We start from the raw sequence: 15,264 nt of genomic DNA on the forward strand, positions 1-15,264 counted from the left end.
TTAATGAATATAACGCAATGCAAAGTAAATACTCTCCGTAAGTTAGAGATCCCAATCAGTAGCATCCCAAGTGCTTAGATCTGAAGCCTGAATATTGAATATCATGAATACCTGACATAACTGAGGAAAATTCAGGGCAAATTTTTTGCTTTCTATAGATCAGTTTCTTGTAAAAACTACTGGTGATGGTTACTCCCCACTTTGATAGTTATAGTGGGGGTTTTTCACTAGTTCTAAGTCTTGCATTTTTCAAACCTGAAAATAGAAACCACATTAGACGGTTGAATGATCTGGCAAGTATGGGATTCACAGAAGACTTCATGTTTAACCAGATGTCAGACCAACGCGGAAGGCCCAACACATCCCCCTGTAGGACACCTGTCCGGGGGACTGCCCAGCTTACCGCAATTCCCCTTTTTATGGGAATGATGCTGCTATTCAAGTGTGAGATGCGAGTGCCTGCACTGTAGTAGTATGTGGCTCCACCCTTGTCTATAACTCATTGATCTAGGCCAGGGGTCGGCAAACTTTTGAGACAGAATTGCCGCCAGGGGTCAGCAAACTGCGGCTTGCGAGCCACATGCGGCTCTTTGGGTACGTACACGTAGCTCTGAAGTAAAATTGAAAATGAAAATAAAACTATCATAGTTTCTTCTATAAAATTTTCAAAGGATATTATTCACATAATGGTGATTATGTAAAAATATATTTATGGCTCTCGAATAATTTTTAAATTGTTGTGAGGGACAGAATTGGCTCTTCCAGGGGTCGGCAAACTTTTGAGATGGAACGTTCCCAAAGAGCTGCATGTGGCTCGCGAGCCGCAGTTTGCTGACCCCTGATCTAGGCCAATAGACAGCTGACATATGTTAGGCCAATTTTATTCTTTATCCTGGGAATTCAAAACTTGGAAGTGAAAGAAACATCACTGAAGCTAAGTGAGGATAACAGTAGGTAGCACCCCTAGAGAGAAACTCCACTCTTCCCCGCAGTGCAGAGCCCCAGATCTTTCCTGGAGTCTATCTTTTCTGAAAAACTTGCTTGTCAGCTTTCTCATTCATTTTCTGAGTTCTTAGTATACTTCCAACACATCCCTGGTTTTTGCTGAAGTAGCCAGAGTCAGTTTGTTACTTGTAACTAAAAATCCTAGCAATGCCATCACAGGTGGTGGCCTCTCAGTCACTTACTCCGGACTATGAGCCTGGTGAAGGCCGAGGTGAAGAGGTTTCCTCCTATGTACCTGGCCGAGTACACTCCAGCATCTTGGGGCTGCACATGAGGCAGATTTACTTCTAAAATATCAGGTACTTCGTGCCGGGGCACTGAATGGATGAAGGAACCTGGTCAGGGAGAAGAGTAGAGAATCATGGGTCACACTCCAACACTCTGGTTTCTGGGTCTGGCCCCTCCACTTGGTCAGCTTTCCCGGATCTGATAGAGAAAATGTGCTCTACAAACTGACTGTGGGGGAAGAATGAAAAGGCTGAACTACTCAATGCTCTCCCAAGAGGCAAGAAAGGTATGGTGGCAGAGCAGATAGCCTATCACTCAATGGCATACACCACCAAACACACAAAGATGGGGAGAGGCTGAAGTTCTTATCTTCTACAGGGAGAGGTGAACAGGCAAAGCTAGGTGGGAAATGTTAGGTAACCCTGCCAACTAACCAATTAACTAGAAGATAACTACAATCACAGCTCCAGCCTGGAAGTCCTATCCATCCACAGAACTCAGAATAGTCCCCATCAATATTTCAGCTGGATCAGGCAACTGCCGTCAAGTGGTGCCAAACCACAGCTGGGCCAATACAGATTTGGTTCACAGTTGGACCCCCAGCACTCCTGCTAACAGTGGGCTTCCCAGGCTCACTCTGGTTATTTCTTAACTTTGTAATTAAACAATCAAACATTTTATATGGCAGAATTTGAGACCCCATTTATCACATCATAATGGGGTTTTACTATACATTCAGAATTCACACTGTACATTCATAAATGTACAATGCATATATATTTTCATATATGTGTATAAATCTCCATTTTAATTTACTTGATTAAGTAACTAAACATTGCCTAAGAGAGGTTCTAGCATAGAATTTGATTAGCTTGTATCATAGCAGCTTTACTTCAAACATCTGCCCCGAAGACTACAATAAGATGATAATGCAATATGTTTTGTGCTATCTGATGTCTCATACCACAGTGCTGGGAGGAGAGAACACACATACTCACCATTTTTGTAAATCACTGCATCTTCTTCTTTAATCAACACCTTTTTGAAAGATATGTTCACATTATCTCCCCTGTCCACAGTCATAGTTAAAGTAGCTGGTAGGAAGGAAGCTTTTAAAAGAGAGAGAGAGAGAGAAAATAAACAAGAAAATGAGGTCACATATTTTCTCCAGGAGCAGCTGAACTTTGAACTTCAGAAGACGAGGGCTGGCACTTGGCAGGAGTCAGCTGGTTTTCATGATATTAAAAACAGTGGTAGCTAACGGGTTTTAACCTTTCTTAAGGTTAGATATCTTTTGAAGAATCTAATGAAAAAAAATGGTCATGTCCTCTGTTAAAATGTAAATATACACACACAATATACATATACACATTTTCCCCATGCCACCAGTTGGGGAGGTGACAACTTTGTGTTGATTAATATCTATTACCAAACTAAGACCTAATATTAACTGTAAACCATATAAACTACAAATCTGCCATCCAGCCCCAATCCCTACCAAGCTTCCTCAAAGTGTTAATAGAATAAGAATGGCCAGATATTTGCCAAATGGTTTTTCCTTTGATCCTTCAGAGTTGTTGTTGCTCCAAATAACTCTCACTGCTTTAGAGTGCCCCAAGCATTTCTCTAATGGAATCAGACAAAGCCCCCAAAAGGGGTCTTTACATGATGATAAAAAGGAACCATCCACCAGGTAGATTAAATAACCCTGAACTTGTGTATGCACCTAACAACAGAGCTTCAAAACCCATGACAGAGCTCAAGGAAGAAATTGACAAATCCACAAGTATAGTGGAAACTTTCAGAAACTGATGAATCAAAAAGACCAAAAATTACTAAAGACAAATACAGATTTCAGTAACACAATTAAAGATCTGCTGGACCCCTGTATCCAGCTATCTGAATATGTTATTTTCAAGCATATCTCCTCCCTATTATGCCATAAAGAACATCTCCATGAACAATGAAGACTCGATATCCTGCAGAACAAATTCTCTGACTAGGATGCACCTAAATTAGAAATCAATAGCAAAACACCCTGTACCCTAAGGTCTGAATCGTTAATAGAGTGGTTTTCAGATGGGTGGCTTGAGAAGCTGATGGAGTGTTCTGTTTACCATTGGCTTAGAGGGCTACCCAGTGAGAGCAGAAGACACCTGTGAACCTTGCTCAGAAGGATCCGGGCTTTAGGTTTGTCAGCTTGGTTTCCTCTGACCCAGGCATGGTACCCTGGCAGGACTCCCACATAAATGTCTTGGTGCAGACAGTGACATGGGCAAACCCAGAAGGACCATGGTATATATCAAAGGTTACTGTGAGACCTGGGATAAGACAGTCCCGGACTTGAGACCACCCTCTGCCATTTACTGGAACTCTTTGAGTGAGTTACTTAACCTCTGAACACCACAGTTTCCTCATATGTAATTTAGAAGTAAAAATGTTTACCTTAAAAGGTTGTTAGGAATATTAAATGGTGTACACCAAGCTCCTAAGTGCTAGAAGAGGTCAGTATCCTTCCCAAATACAAATAAACAGCAACACTGCTGGGCTGACATTTGTAATACAGACTTGTGTGCCAGCTTTCTCAACAGGACTGAAATGGACTAACCAGGTTGGGGAGGCAGGGGGCTGGAGGCGGGATGTTGTGGGGCTCACTCTCACCCCGACAAGGTGCTTCATTCAGCAATCTAATGTGTGCAGCTCTTGCTCTCTGTGACATGCAACTGGGCTCCTGTGGGAACTTTTTCAGACCGCTTCATGCTGTTGTTCCTTTCTACATCGTTTGTTTATATTTTCTGCCCCTTTGTGTGAAGCTTGTTTAGCTGACCGTGGGACTTCTCACCCAGCATTGTATCCTGAAAAGGAACCACAATTCCCCACTAGGCTCAACTCCAACATAGCTTTTCTTTCTCCGCATTCTGTGGCTCTTTATTATTTCAGACTTTGTGCCTTTTAAGCTCCCTCATTTCTTAAGGTAGGAACATAGCCACACCAGAGTTCCACTGCTGTCCAGCCTGTCGCCTCCTGCATTGACATCTCTAGATGGATTGTTCTCTGCTGAGTAATCATGAAGGGGTCCCCAATCTCTGTGCTGCACTTTGAGCTTCCCAATGACACAGGAGCCCAGCTGGTACATGGTACACAAAGATTGATGTCATGTGACTTGCCTGGGTCATGAAAATAAGAAACACCTTTTAATAGCGCCTACTACTACAAGTCATTGTTCTAAGGACTTTACACATATTGAATTTTCATAGTACCTCTATGAGATAGGTACTACAATTATCCCAACTTTACAAATAAGGAGATTACGGCACAGAAAGGTTATGGAACCTGTTCAAGATCAAATTGCAAGTTCATGGGAGAACCAGGATCGAAACCAGGTAACTTGGCTCCAGAAACCTTTCATAGGTTATAGAATGTTAGCACTCAAAAGGCTTTAAAGTCCTACCACCTCATTTCCTAAATGAGATTGCAGAGGCCTAGGTTAGAAGATGACTTACTCAAGATCATTGGGCTGAGCTAATTCATTGACAGAACTTAACTAAGAACACAATTCACTTATTCCTTAAGAGCTGGAGAAGAAAACAGATGGTAATAAATGTTACAAACATGGGTGAAAAATAATTGAGCAAAATTTCAGTTGTTTCCTTTCATGTAATGGTAGTTAAGGACTGAGAGTAATAGGAGTAATAATGTCATTTCATGTCCATTACTATTTCGTGTAACATCACAAAAGCCCTATGAAAATAGGATATCCACAGTCTACCAAGGTGGGAGATAGAATTGAAGGTGACTAAGTCCTTTACTCAAGGCCTCCTACCACTGAACAAGTGTGAAAGTTGAGACACACATTTAAGACCCCCACACATGTTCAACACCACCAGTTCTCCAGACTCACACTCCTCAGCTCTCAATCCCGGCTGTTCTGAACTATACTGATTTCTTCAGATGGATCAGTCACGGCTAAGTCAAGAAATTCCTGCTCTCTCTCCTGCTCCTTCTTTCCGCCTACGTCTCACCAACTCCTACTCACTCATCAGTCTTCCTCCAGATGTCACCTTCTCCAAAAGCCTCTCATGACCCCTGCAATCCAGGTTAAGTGTCGTCATTGTTGCACTTCCCCATGACAGACCCACTCCTAGTGTCTCTCTCCCCTGCTAGGCTGAGCATTCCAAGAGGGCAGGTTCACATCTGTGTTGAAAGGCAGCACAGGCTGGTTAGGCCTTGGCCTCTGGGATCAGGCCTATGTTATCCTTTCCAGGTCTAATACTGGGACCCTGTGTGCACATGTACCTAAGTTACAATAGCGAAAAGCCTCATCTATTTATAGTCCTCACCAGATATGCACTTGGTAAATACTAAGTTTTATGGTAATGTATATGAAGTTGCTAGGGGAATGTTAGGCACATAATAAGTATTCAGGGAATGTTAACATCATTGCATCTCCCATGTGTGGCACAAATAGAATCTTAAGGAGCTGACCGAGTGGCTCAGTTGGTTAAGAACTCGAGCTCTGAACAACAGGGTCGCCGGTTTGATTCCCACATGGGCCAATGAGCTGTGACCGAGCTGAACTGCAAGTGAGCTGCCAACAGGTGGCAGGATGGCTTAGCTGGTGAGAACACATGCTCCTAACAACAAAGTTGCTGGTTCGACTCCCATGTGGGTGAGCTAGGCCCACCCATAGCTAAGATTGAACACGACGCCTTGAGCTGAGTGGCCAGATGGCTACTGGACTTGGAGCTGAGCTAACTGCGCCCTCCACAACTAAGATTGAAGGACAACAACTTGGCTGTTCCCCTTCCCCAACTCCCCAATAAAATCTTTAAAAAAAAAAAAAAGAATACTTGTGGATGAAAGAATAAATGAATGAATCTGATTGAGAATTGTTCTATTGGGCTGTGGGAAAAGTCATGACGTAGTTTTCTGTTTTTCATTGCAAAAATATGTCATGACTTTTCCAACAACCCAATATTTTCTTTATGCTTTTAACATGTTCATTTATTTATTTATATAAAAATGGCTCCTCTCTCTCAACTTCACAAATCTTATGTGGGGAGTTTGATGTCCTTAAAACTATTTATCAAATGAAAATAGGAAGAAAAATAACCTATGTTTCTTCTGATGGAAGACTCTGAAACAGATCTTTGGGTGTGAAAATGTTTCAAACTTCATTTACACCGCCCTACCTCCAAGCAAAGCCACCACTGAGGTTTGAATAAACTGCCTTTGACTGTTTTTGGATGATGCCATTGATAAAAACAATTTGGCCATTTGGAGTATGTGAGCCAATTTAAGCTGTGTTTTGGCACATCTCAAATGGATTTCCCACTTCCTCCCCATATGCACAAGTCAGCAGCAAGCAGGAATATACTGATGTTTATTCTATCCTGCTGTGTCCCCGGGCAGGCACTTCTGAGGTCCCATGATGCTTTACTAGGGAATTAATAGAGTCACAAAGACAGAGTTTGAGAGGTTTTCCTGATTCATTATGAAGGATAGCACTTTCCTCGCACTCTACTTCAGCCATTGGATGGTCAGCAAAAGAAAAAGAATCACTTCAACAGCCTGGGATGTTGTCATTATTAAACTACAGGAAAGTACTGCCTATTTTCCTATGTTGCATGAACTTCCATAATTCTGTTAATAGATATTAAAACGTTTCACAATTGAGTAGGAAAAGTAATAGTCCCACTAAATCATTGCTTATTTCAAGGCACTATAATAATGATAATGATTGAATATTTACTACGAGCCAGATAATGTTGGTGATCTCATTTGGTTCTCAAATGTTTAAAACTTTTTAGGCAATTTTGAAGGTGTTATTATACCCATTTCATAGGTGAAAATGAGACCAATAGAAGTGAAATAACTTGCCTGAGGCCACACAGCTGGTAAGTGGTGGAGAAAGACTTAAAACTCAGGTGAATATGATTCTAAAGCCATCTTCTCTCAACTAATTCTCACTATCACTGTCTCACCATGCCTGATTTAACTGAATTGACTCTTTCCTTTATCTGTGCTGACCTGGACTATCAGTTTGGAAGGAACATTCCAGTTGGTTTTTGACTTCCATTGTTCTGGTTTAATATGCTCTACAGGCTCTTATTTACACATAGTCAAAGACAATCCCAGGATAGCCCAGAAAGGGCAAAGTGGCACTTCATATTTCATTCCTGTGAAACCATGGGGGCACAAATCTCAGATCATCTTCATTGAGAGTGTGGAAATATCAGCAGGACATAATTCTTAATACAAGTCAAAGCCCAACCGACACAAGTGAAACAAAATAGAGATGCCTTGCAGCCATGATAGCTTTGGCACACCTCACATCCCTTTGTTCAACCTCTCTTCCCTCACCAGAGTGCTGCATTCCTGGGAATGTCTGCTGTGCGCTTTTCCCACTCGCCCTGGTGTCATTTAAAGAGCAACATTACAGTTTTGCTAAGAAAACCTTTTCCTTCATTTGTAATGAATAGTGATTTATCACTTCTGACCTTCAAATGAGCTGGCTGCCTTCAAATCTTTTAATTACCCCCGTTAGTAAATTCAAAAATTTTTTTTCAGGTGAATCCCATCTAGACTCCTACTAAACCCTTGTGATTCAAAGTAAGGCCCCCCCCACCAGAAGCCTCATCACCTGGGACATTGTTATAAATGCAGAATGTCAGGACTCTCCCCCAAAGATCTATAGAACAAGAGTCTGCACTTTAACAAGATCTGCAAGTGATTTACAAACTTTCAACTTTGAGAAGCACTGATATAAAAAAGCCTGCAGACTCCTAGATAAGAAACAGCCAATAGGAAAAATGTGCAGAGGTGTATTTATCTGAATCACTTTTACAATGAAAAGTCAAACCCTAAAGAACTCCCAATGTCATTATCTCATGAAATGACACATTCTCAGTCCACAGCCCCCTGTGGTTACAGAAATATTAATTTGGACAGGACTTTGCATTTTAGGTATGACCAGCTCAGAGAAAGGGGCTGATGGGTGAGGGGCCAGATCTTTCTAGTCAGAACAGGGAGAAGTCATCTCTGCTGAAATTCTGTACCTTCCTCCCAACAGACAGCATCAAGAACCCCAGAAGTCTACCTGGCTGTCCAGTTCTGGGAGCCTTCGGGTAAAACAGAATCATTAAGTAACATTAAGTAATCATTAAGTCTATAACAACGTCATGTCTTCTGATTGCCATCAGTTTGGTGGACTGGCCTAAAGATTTAGCTCAGGCCCCACTTCTATGTTGGGAGAAAGGCTCCATCACATCACTGTCTTGTGAGGTGGTAACAAGGAGTAAAACTCTTCCTTGCAGAAGGCTCTCCACATCCTCCTTCCAAGTTCTGGTGTTTTGGGAGCTGGGCCTGGGTGCTCGACTGCTCAGTTACATCCTTCTCTCTTTCCAGGAATGGCAGCCTGCAGAAAGGGCCCCAATTCTTCTTCCCTCCTTGTATCCATACTCTGCCATTTTACTGGGTAGTGCGCTCCCACTCTGATTGAGGCTCAGCTACTTGACTTGCTTTGGGTAATAACATGAGGCAGAAGTGAGAGAGAACAATACCAAACCTAGGTTTCCAGAAGCCTCCTGTGTTACCACGTCTGCCCTCTCCATCAAATCAGACCTAGGTTAGCCTGGTAAAGGATAACACACACATGGAATAGAGCCAAGGTGGCACAGCCATGGCAGCCTAATAAGCCTACAGCCAGCCAATATCGATACATGTGAGAGAGCCCAGGCACCTAATCAACCCAGCTGACTTACTTGCAGACTCACAAACAATACATGCTTATTGTTGCATGCCACTGTGGTTGTGTGTTACACAGCATTATTGTGGCAGTAGATAACTGACGCACCAACTACCAATTAAATTGAGTTATTGATAAATGCTCTCCTTAATTTTTTTATTTCTACGATATTCCCTCCCATCCCCCTGAAAACATTAACTTCTGTCAAGAATACTCAAGGGTAAACCAAAGAAATAAAGAAACAGATTTTTAAAAGTCAACGAGAAAGCTCAAAATAGCCCAAAGTTTGGCAATGTACAGTTGTTTTCATTGGTGGGATTTTTACAGCACCTACATGTAACATGTTCATATCTCCAGAAGAGCCATGGAGACCTTAGCAGAACATATATTTCATTGCATCTTATGAACTAGGCGCGATGCCAAGGGAAAAAATTGAATGTGCGGGAATTGGACTGGACGGTCTCTTTCATCCCTAATGCTCTGTGTACTAGGGACAGCAATGCTTGGAAAGAGCAGACAGGGTTTCAGCCTCTACACTCAGGAAGCTCGTGCCAGCATCTGAGTGAGCAGCTACTGAAACAAAGGTGTGTGTGTGTGTGTGTGTGTGTGTGTGTGTGTGTGTGTGTGTTGTCCCAGGAGACCTCACCTGCCCACAACAAAAAAGCATGTTACCTTGTTGGCGCATCTTCATGGTCCGTATCCTTATTGCCTCTCCTCGAACTCGCCCTTCACAGAAATAAGCACCATTGATTTTACTAGCCTTTTCTCTCTTCCAGACGACTTTTTTAGCCCATTCTCTGGTCACATCTTGAGTAACTTCCAGTGGATCCTGGTGCTGGTTCATTAAGGCTTCAAAATCTCTCCCTATGGTGATGGGCTCATTGGGGCGCCACCCAGAGGCAATACAGGTGAGGGACGTTTCAGCATCAGACACAAGAGGTAGGGAATTGATCAAGATCAAGTCCATGGCACCGTTCACTGTTCCTAAAAGGAAGGAGGAAACATTATGTAAGAGGAAGGTTACTAACATGGCCCCAAAGGATACAAAGGCTTCTCTAAAAATAGCTGTGTGACCAGTCTTTCTCAAATGCTACTCTGATCAGGTGACTATCTTCATAGTAAAGAGCCAAAACTCTACTGTGGTATCACCTCAACCCTTACTAACCACTCCTGCCCCACTGCACACACTATCTGCAGTGGACTAGCAGTTATTTTCAATCCCCCAAAACAAGCTGTACACTATATAGCTCTACCCACTCTGGTGGCTGAAACATTGGGTAGGTATCCAGTAAATGCTTGTTGAGTTAAATTCATGATAATGGCACTGTCATTATTAATTATACTTATCATTAATTATTAATCAATCAATGATAATGTGGCACTGCCACAAATAATAAGCTATTCTAAAGAAAAACATCAGCTATGTACACTATATGCTAACTTGAAGATTCTCATCATTTATCAAAGAATTGCCCAATTCCATATTAAATTCCACAAGATAAGACAGGGACTGAGTGAGGTCTGTATTTCCCTCTGAGTTTCATTTGTGTCATCTTTAAAACAAGGCTAATAAGACCTATATTGAATGGTTTTTGTGAAGATTAAACAAGATAAAGTATGCAACTTGCTAAGCCTTATTTTGTCTGCTGTATATGGGATATACAATGGCCACTATTTCAGTTCTCTTTATTTCGTTTCCTGAACACCTAGGCCCAAACTCCTCAACCCTGTCCAAATGTAAAAAATTCTTTTTTAATTTAAAATTGACCTTTACAATCTATTCCATAAATGATGAAGCACATTTTAAAAAATAAAATCCTTTCATTCTTCTCTCTCCCTCTCTCTCTCCCTCCCTCCCTCCCTCTCTCTCTCTCTCTCTCTCTCTCTCTCTCTCTCTCTCTCTCTCTCTCTCATTTTGATTTCCAGGGCCTAAGATGAACAAATGGAATCTGTGCTTGTTTTCTCCTCTTGTTGAATGTGGAAATACCAAGGATGGAGGATGTTCCTTGGCTCCAGTGATGGTTGAGTCCCAGGTCTACATAAAATGATTAGGAGACTAGACATATTAGGTGATGAGGACCAACCGGAGTCTCAGAGACCTTTGTGTAGATGTAAAGTGATTCGCGTAAGCTACATATTATCTCATTAAATGCCCATTAAAATTTTCTCAACAACTCTGTGAGGTATGCACCATTATCTTATTATTAAATATGAAAAAATGCAGGTCAAAAGATTGAGTAGCTTATTCTATCTCCCACAATTGTTGAAGTCAGAGCTGCAAGTCAAATTCTCTCTTGTCTTTCAGTTCCTTGGATATACCATGTTCTTTTCTACCTCAAAGTCTTTGTACATGCTAATCCCTATGCTTGGAATGCTATTCTCCACTCTGTGCATGGCTAACTTCTGTTCATCCTTTGGGTCTCAGCTTAAATGTCTTTCTCATTGATGGCTTCTCCACCTACCTTGTCTGTAATATCTACACACTCTCATCCCATTATCCTCTAATTCAGCTTCCTGTCTGTTTCATAAAGATTAGCATAATCTATGATTATTTTATTTACTCTCTCTTCCACTAGATGGTAAGTCCCATGAGGATAAGGATTGAAGCTCTTTTGTTCACAGTGATTTATATAGGACTATCATGTTTAGTAGCAGCATATAGAGAACTTAATAAATATTGGATGGATGGAAGGATGGATGGATGGATGGATGGGCAAATTTTACTGCATTTCTGTCTGATTCAAGTCTACCTATTTACTTGGCTCCCACTTCTAGAATAATGTGCTTAAAAATGAAAGTGCTCTCCTGAGTCTAAGCTCACTTTCTTACCCATATTTAAAAGATGGTTTTGATAATTACTGAGTTTATAGGGGGAAAAGCAAATGTTAATAGTTTTTACAAAATGCCATAGAAAGGTGATCAATGGTTGTTGAGCATTTGGGGCTGACTGGTATTCATTTTCCAGACCCTTTTTGAGTGCTTACTTATGCCAAGCATTGTGACTGCCATGAAGTCCTCATATAATTTGTTTTTAATGGCAATTGTCCATGTTTGATACATGCAGTGAGGTTTTGAGGATGTTTCTACTAGGAGTTACATTTTTATCTGACTAACTAGGGAGAATTTCAAAGTCAAATCTTAATATAAGTGGCAGCTAGAGTTGCATTTTTTTCTTGTAATGTTAATTCAGTACATGGGATTGAGAAAGAAAATCTTGACTAAGCCCAACACTGAAGCATCTACCTTGCTTCTAGACTCAATAGTAACTTTAAGGTTGCAAAAGAAGGGACACAGGTGAAAATAAGAAAAATTCTCTAAAAGAGAATGAGCTAGGACACCTAGCAGTGAAATTCCAGCCTCCAAAAATAACACCAGAGCACAGCGCCCCTTCCACGTGCATATCCAGTCCTGCCTCTGCATGAACACCACCTCATCTCCCACTCTCATGCATTCCAGGCATGCTCCCAGAGGGTCATCAAGAGGAAGGAAACACTAATTCTTTCAGCTTTGGTTCGATCCAGCCCCATTCCTAGGCCAGCTGAGTGACTTGCCAAGAGCTCGGCTCTGAACTCACTGAACTGCACTGGCACTGGCCGTGGTTTATTTAACAACTTGGGGAAATAATAGAAAAAGCAGTTGATCTGAAAAGACAACCACACTTCATCTGTAAATTGTTTCTAGATATTAATCTGGTTTCTTTTTCCTTTTGCCCCTCTTTGCTTTCTTCCTTTACTTTAGGTGATATGAAGGGAGGCTGTGGGTCTGAAAGTCTGGACCTGACAACACTTTGCTAACCTTAGTCAGCATGCCAGTGATGGGAAGCCCTCTCCCACCAGGGAGTCCTCTGTCTTCTGTAATGCCATTTACAATAAAACATCAGAATGATTTTATATATGAGCTCTGGAAGAAATACTTACCAGATTCCTGGGACAGATCTTAAAAATCATCTACTTCACTTCCCTAAAAAAAGAATCCATATTTGTACTTGTCTGGATATGCCTGAAAGAATTTTTTGGAAGGTGATGCATGAAACTAAGAACAAGGGTGATCCATTAGGGGACAACTAGGTAGTTAGGGGACAGCGATTGGAGGAAGGTTTTTCACTGTATACTTATGTATGCTGGCTTTTGAACCACTTGATGATAACCTACACATAAAAATTAAATGTAAAACAGTAAATGTGTTATTATTGCCCTTCCCTTGGAAGGGAATCAAGAACCACAGAAATATATATGTCTCTCAACATTTATCCCTACACCCACTCCAAATTTCCTTGGATTGCATCCAAATAATGTATTTCCTCTCTTCTGTGGACTAAAAATAGGAAATGTGATGCCATTCCACAATGTTGGAAAAAATTATATGGTTAAAATAAAATTTAAGAAAAGAGAGAAGGAGGGTGGCCAAACTTAGCCTTTTACAGAAAATAGAAGAACAGAGGCCCTACTATAATGGGTATAGAGGCTTGTGGCTTCCTGAAAGAGTTTTTGCATGACTATTAGGGACACTTTCTTAAGAATAACTGACAAAAGATAGATTCCATCTGGGCTCACACCAATATCAGTCTAACACCTTTTCTTACATTACAGCAGTATCCTCTCCAGGTTATGTTGGGGACTGGTGTTGAGTCATTTCATCACAACTATAGTCTGAAAGGTTTTGATCAAATTCATTAATTAGTTCCATTTACACTTCTATCATCAAGGCTAAGGGTTTGCTATAAGTAAAAGTAAAATGCATATTGAATTTCATACATCTTACATGTTTTGGTGATTGATGCTATTTTTCCTTGGCAAAGATCTTGCAAACACTTTTCATTATTTCCATAAAATGTGTCTTGTTCACAAGGAAATCCTACCTGCCATCATGGTATGGCATCTGCCAAGTTAACAAATGATTGTTCATCACAATTGAAGCATAACAACATCCTAAAACGTTTTGTTCATTATATTTTTGTGTTTACACTATACAGCATCTCATGTTTACAGTAGTATTTTCTCACTAAATCGCATTGTGGTGCACTCAAAATGTTGTTTAAATCTTGTATTTGCATTTAGATTTTCTTGTATTCAATATTGCCTTAAATAATGTCCCATTAACTAAGACATAGAAACATTTTCCTTAAAAATAGCCATAGAAATAATTATGGACCTAAATCAACACCCATATAATAGAACTAAATTGAGTTTAAAATTAGAGACAGCTGTGTTTTTCAAACTATGTTTCAAGGAGTTATTTCTCATTTTCTAAACAGTTTCTGAAAATGGTAGAGGTGAAATCAACACAGTAGATTCCAGGCACCCACACACACATATACATTCTCAAAGAGCTGCTCGGCTTTCATCTGTTTTTTTTACATTTGGACTTCACATGAGTTTTCATTTGGGAAAAAAATAATTTTGCTTAAACAAAAACATGGAAAGCCTCAAAGGTCATTACCTTTAACTACTTTTATTTTTTTACAAATGATAAAAATGAAAGGTTAAATACAAATATCAATAAAAATACATTTTACTGCCGCACAATATGCTTATTCCAATTAGCCTGCTGTCCCTCTCTTTCCACATTCAAGTTCAGCACTGCTGCAGATAGAGCCCCCTGCTCTACAAAGTGCTGGCAGGCTAAGAGAAAAAAGCAGGCTAAATTATTGTATAGTGAGGCCATTTCATTGTGCTTCTTATCACCTCAGAATTGTAATGTAGGTGGAGTTTCACTGATGTGTATTTGGAATAGGGTATCATGTCTTCACAACAACTGTCTGTATGGTTTCCTGGAAGTTTAATATTGACTACGTTTAAAATTTTTTCTAAGTGTTCTTGGTCATCTCACCTTTATAACACAAGTAGATATCTTTAAGTTCTAAATATGTAAATGGGCACTATCCATGGATACTACCTTGGCCAAAAGCATTTTTGAAATCAAGGGTTTGGCAATGAACTGAAAAGGTCTTAGCATTTCTGGAATTAACGCCCTAAGCAATGAGCCAGAGAAGCAAAGACAACCTCAAAACTATGCAGAACACTTGGTGGAATTGTTTGGATATTAGTTTAGTCATTTGTTTATAAATGCTGCCCAGAAAAGGCAAATTCTCTACTCTCATTAACACAGAAGAAGCCACCTAGAAACTGGTAGGAGGTGGAGACATTAAATAGGCTGGTCCCACTCCTGCATGTGACCACTAAAAACTGGGAGAAACATCTCTTCTGTGAAGGTTCTCTCACAAGGAGCGAGGGGTCCCAATCACACACTAGGCTTTCCAGCCCAGGGTTTCAGTGCCAGGGAGA

The 15,264-nt window shown here is 40.7% G+C and overlaps 1 protein-coding gene across 2 annotated transcripts in view; it reads right to left on the bottom strand.

The window, feature by feature from the left end:
* Positions 1-15,264, bottom strand: part of TEK (TEK receptor tyrosine kinase) — a 112,810-nt gene that overhangs the window by 57,079 nt on the left and 40,467 nt on the right. For both annotated transcript variants that reach the window (XM_019652686.1, XM_019652685.1), the window contains exons 2-4: positions 9,653-9,964; positions 2,232-2,342; positions 1,188-1,340 (exon numbers count right to left, since the gene is read on the bottom strand). In XM_019652686.1, coding sequence (XP_019508231.1) covers positions 1,188-1,340; positions 2,232-2,342; positions 9,653-9,964 — 576 coding nt within the window. The remainder of the gene's footprint in view (positions 1-1,187; positions 1,341-2,231; positions 2,343-9,652; positions 9,965-15,264) is intronic.

The sequence above is a fragment of the Hipposideros armiger genome, unplaced genomic scaffold, assembly GCF_001890085.2.
Source record: "Hipposideros armiger isolate ML-2016 unplaced genomic scaffold, ASM189008v1 scaffold_184, whole genome shotgun sequence".
In the NCBI taxonomy this organism is placed as follows: domain Eukaryota; kingdom Metazoa; phylum Chordata; class Mammalia; order Chiroptera; family Hipposideridae; genus Hipposideros; species Hipposideros armiger.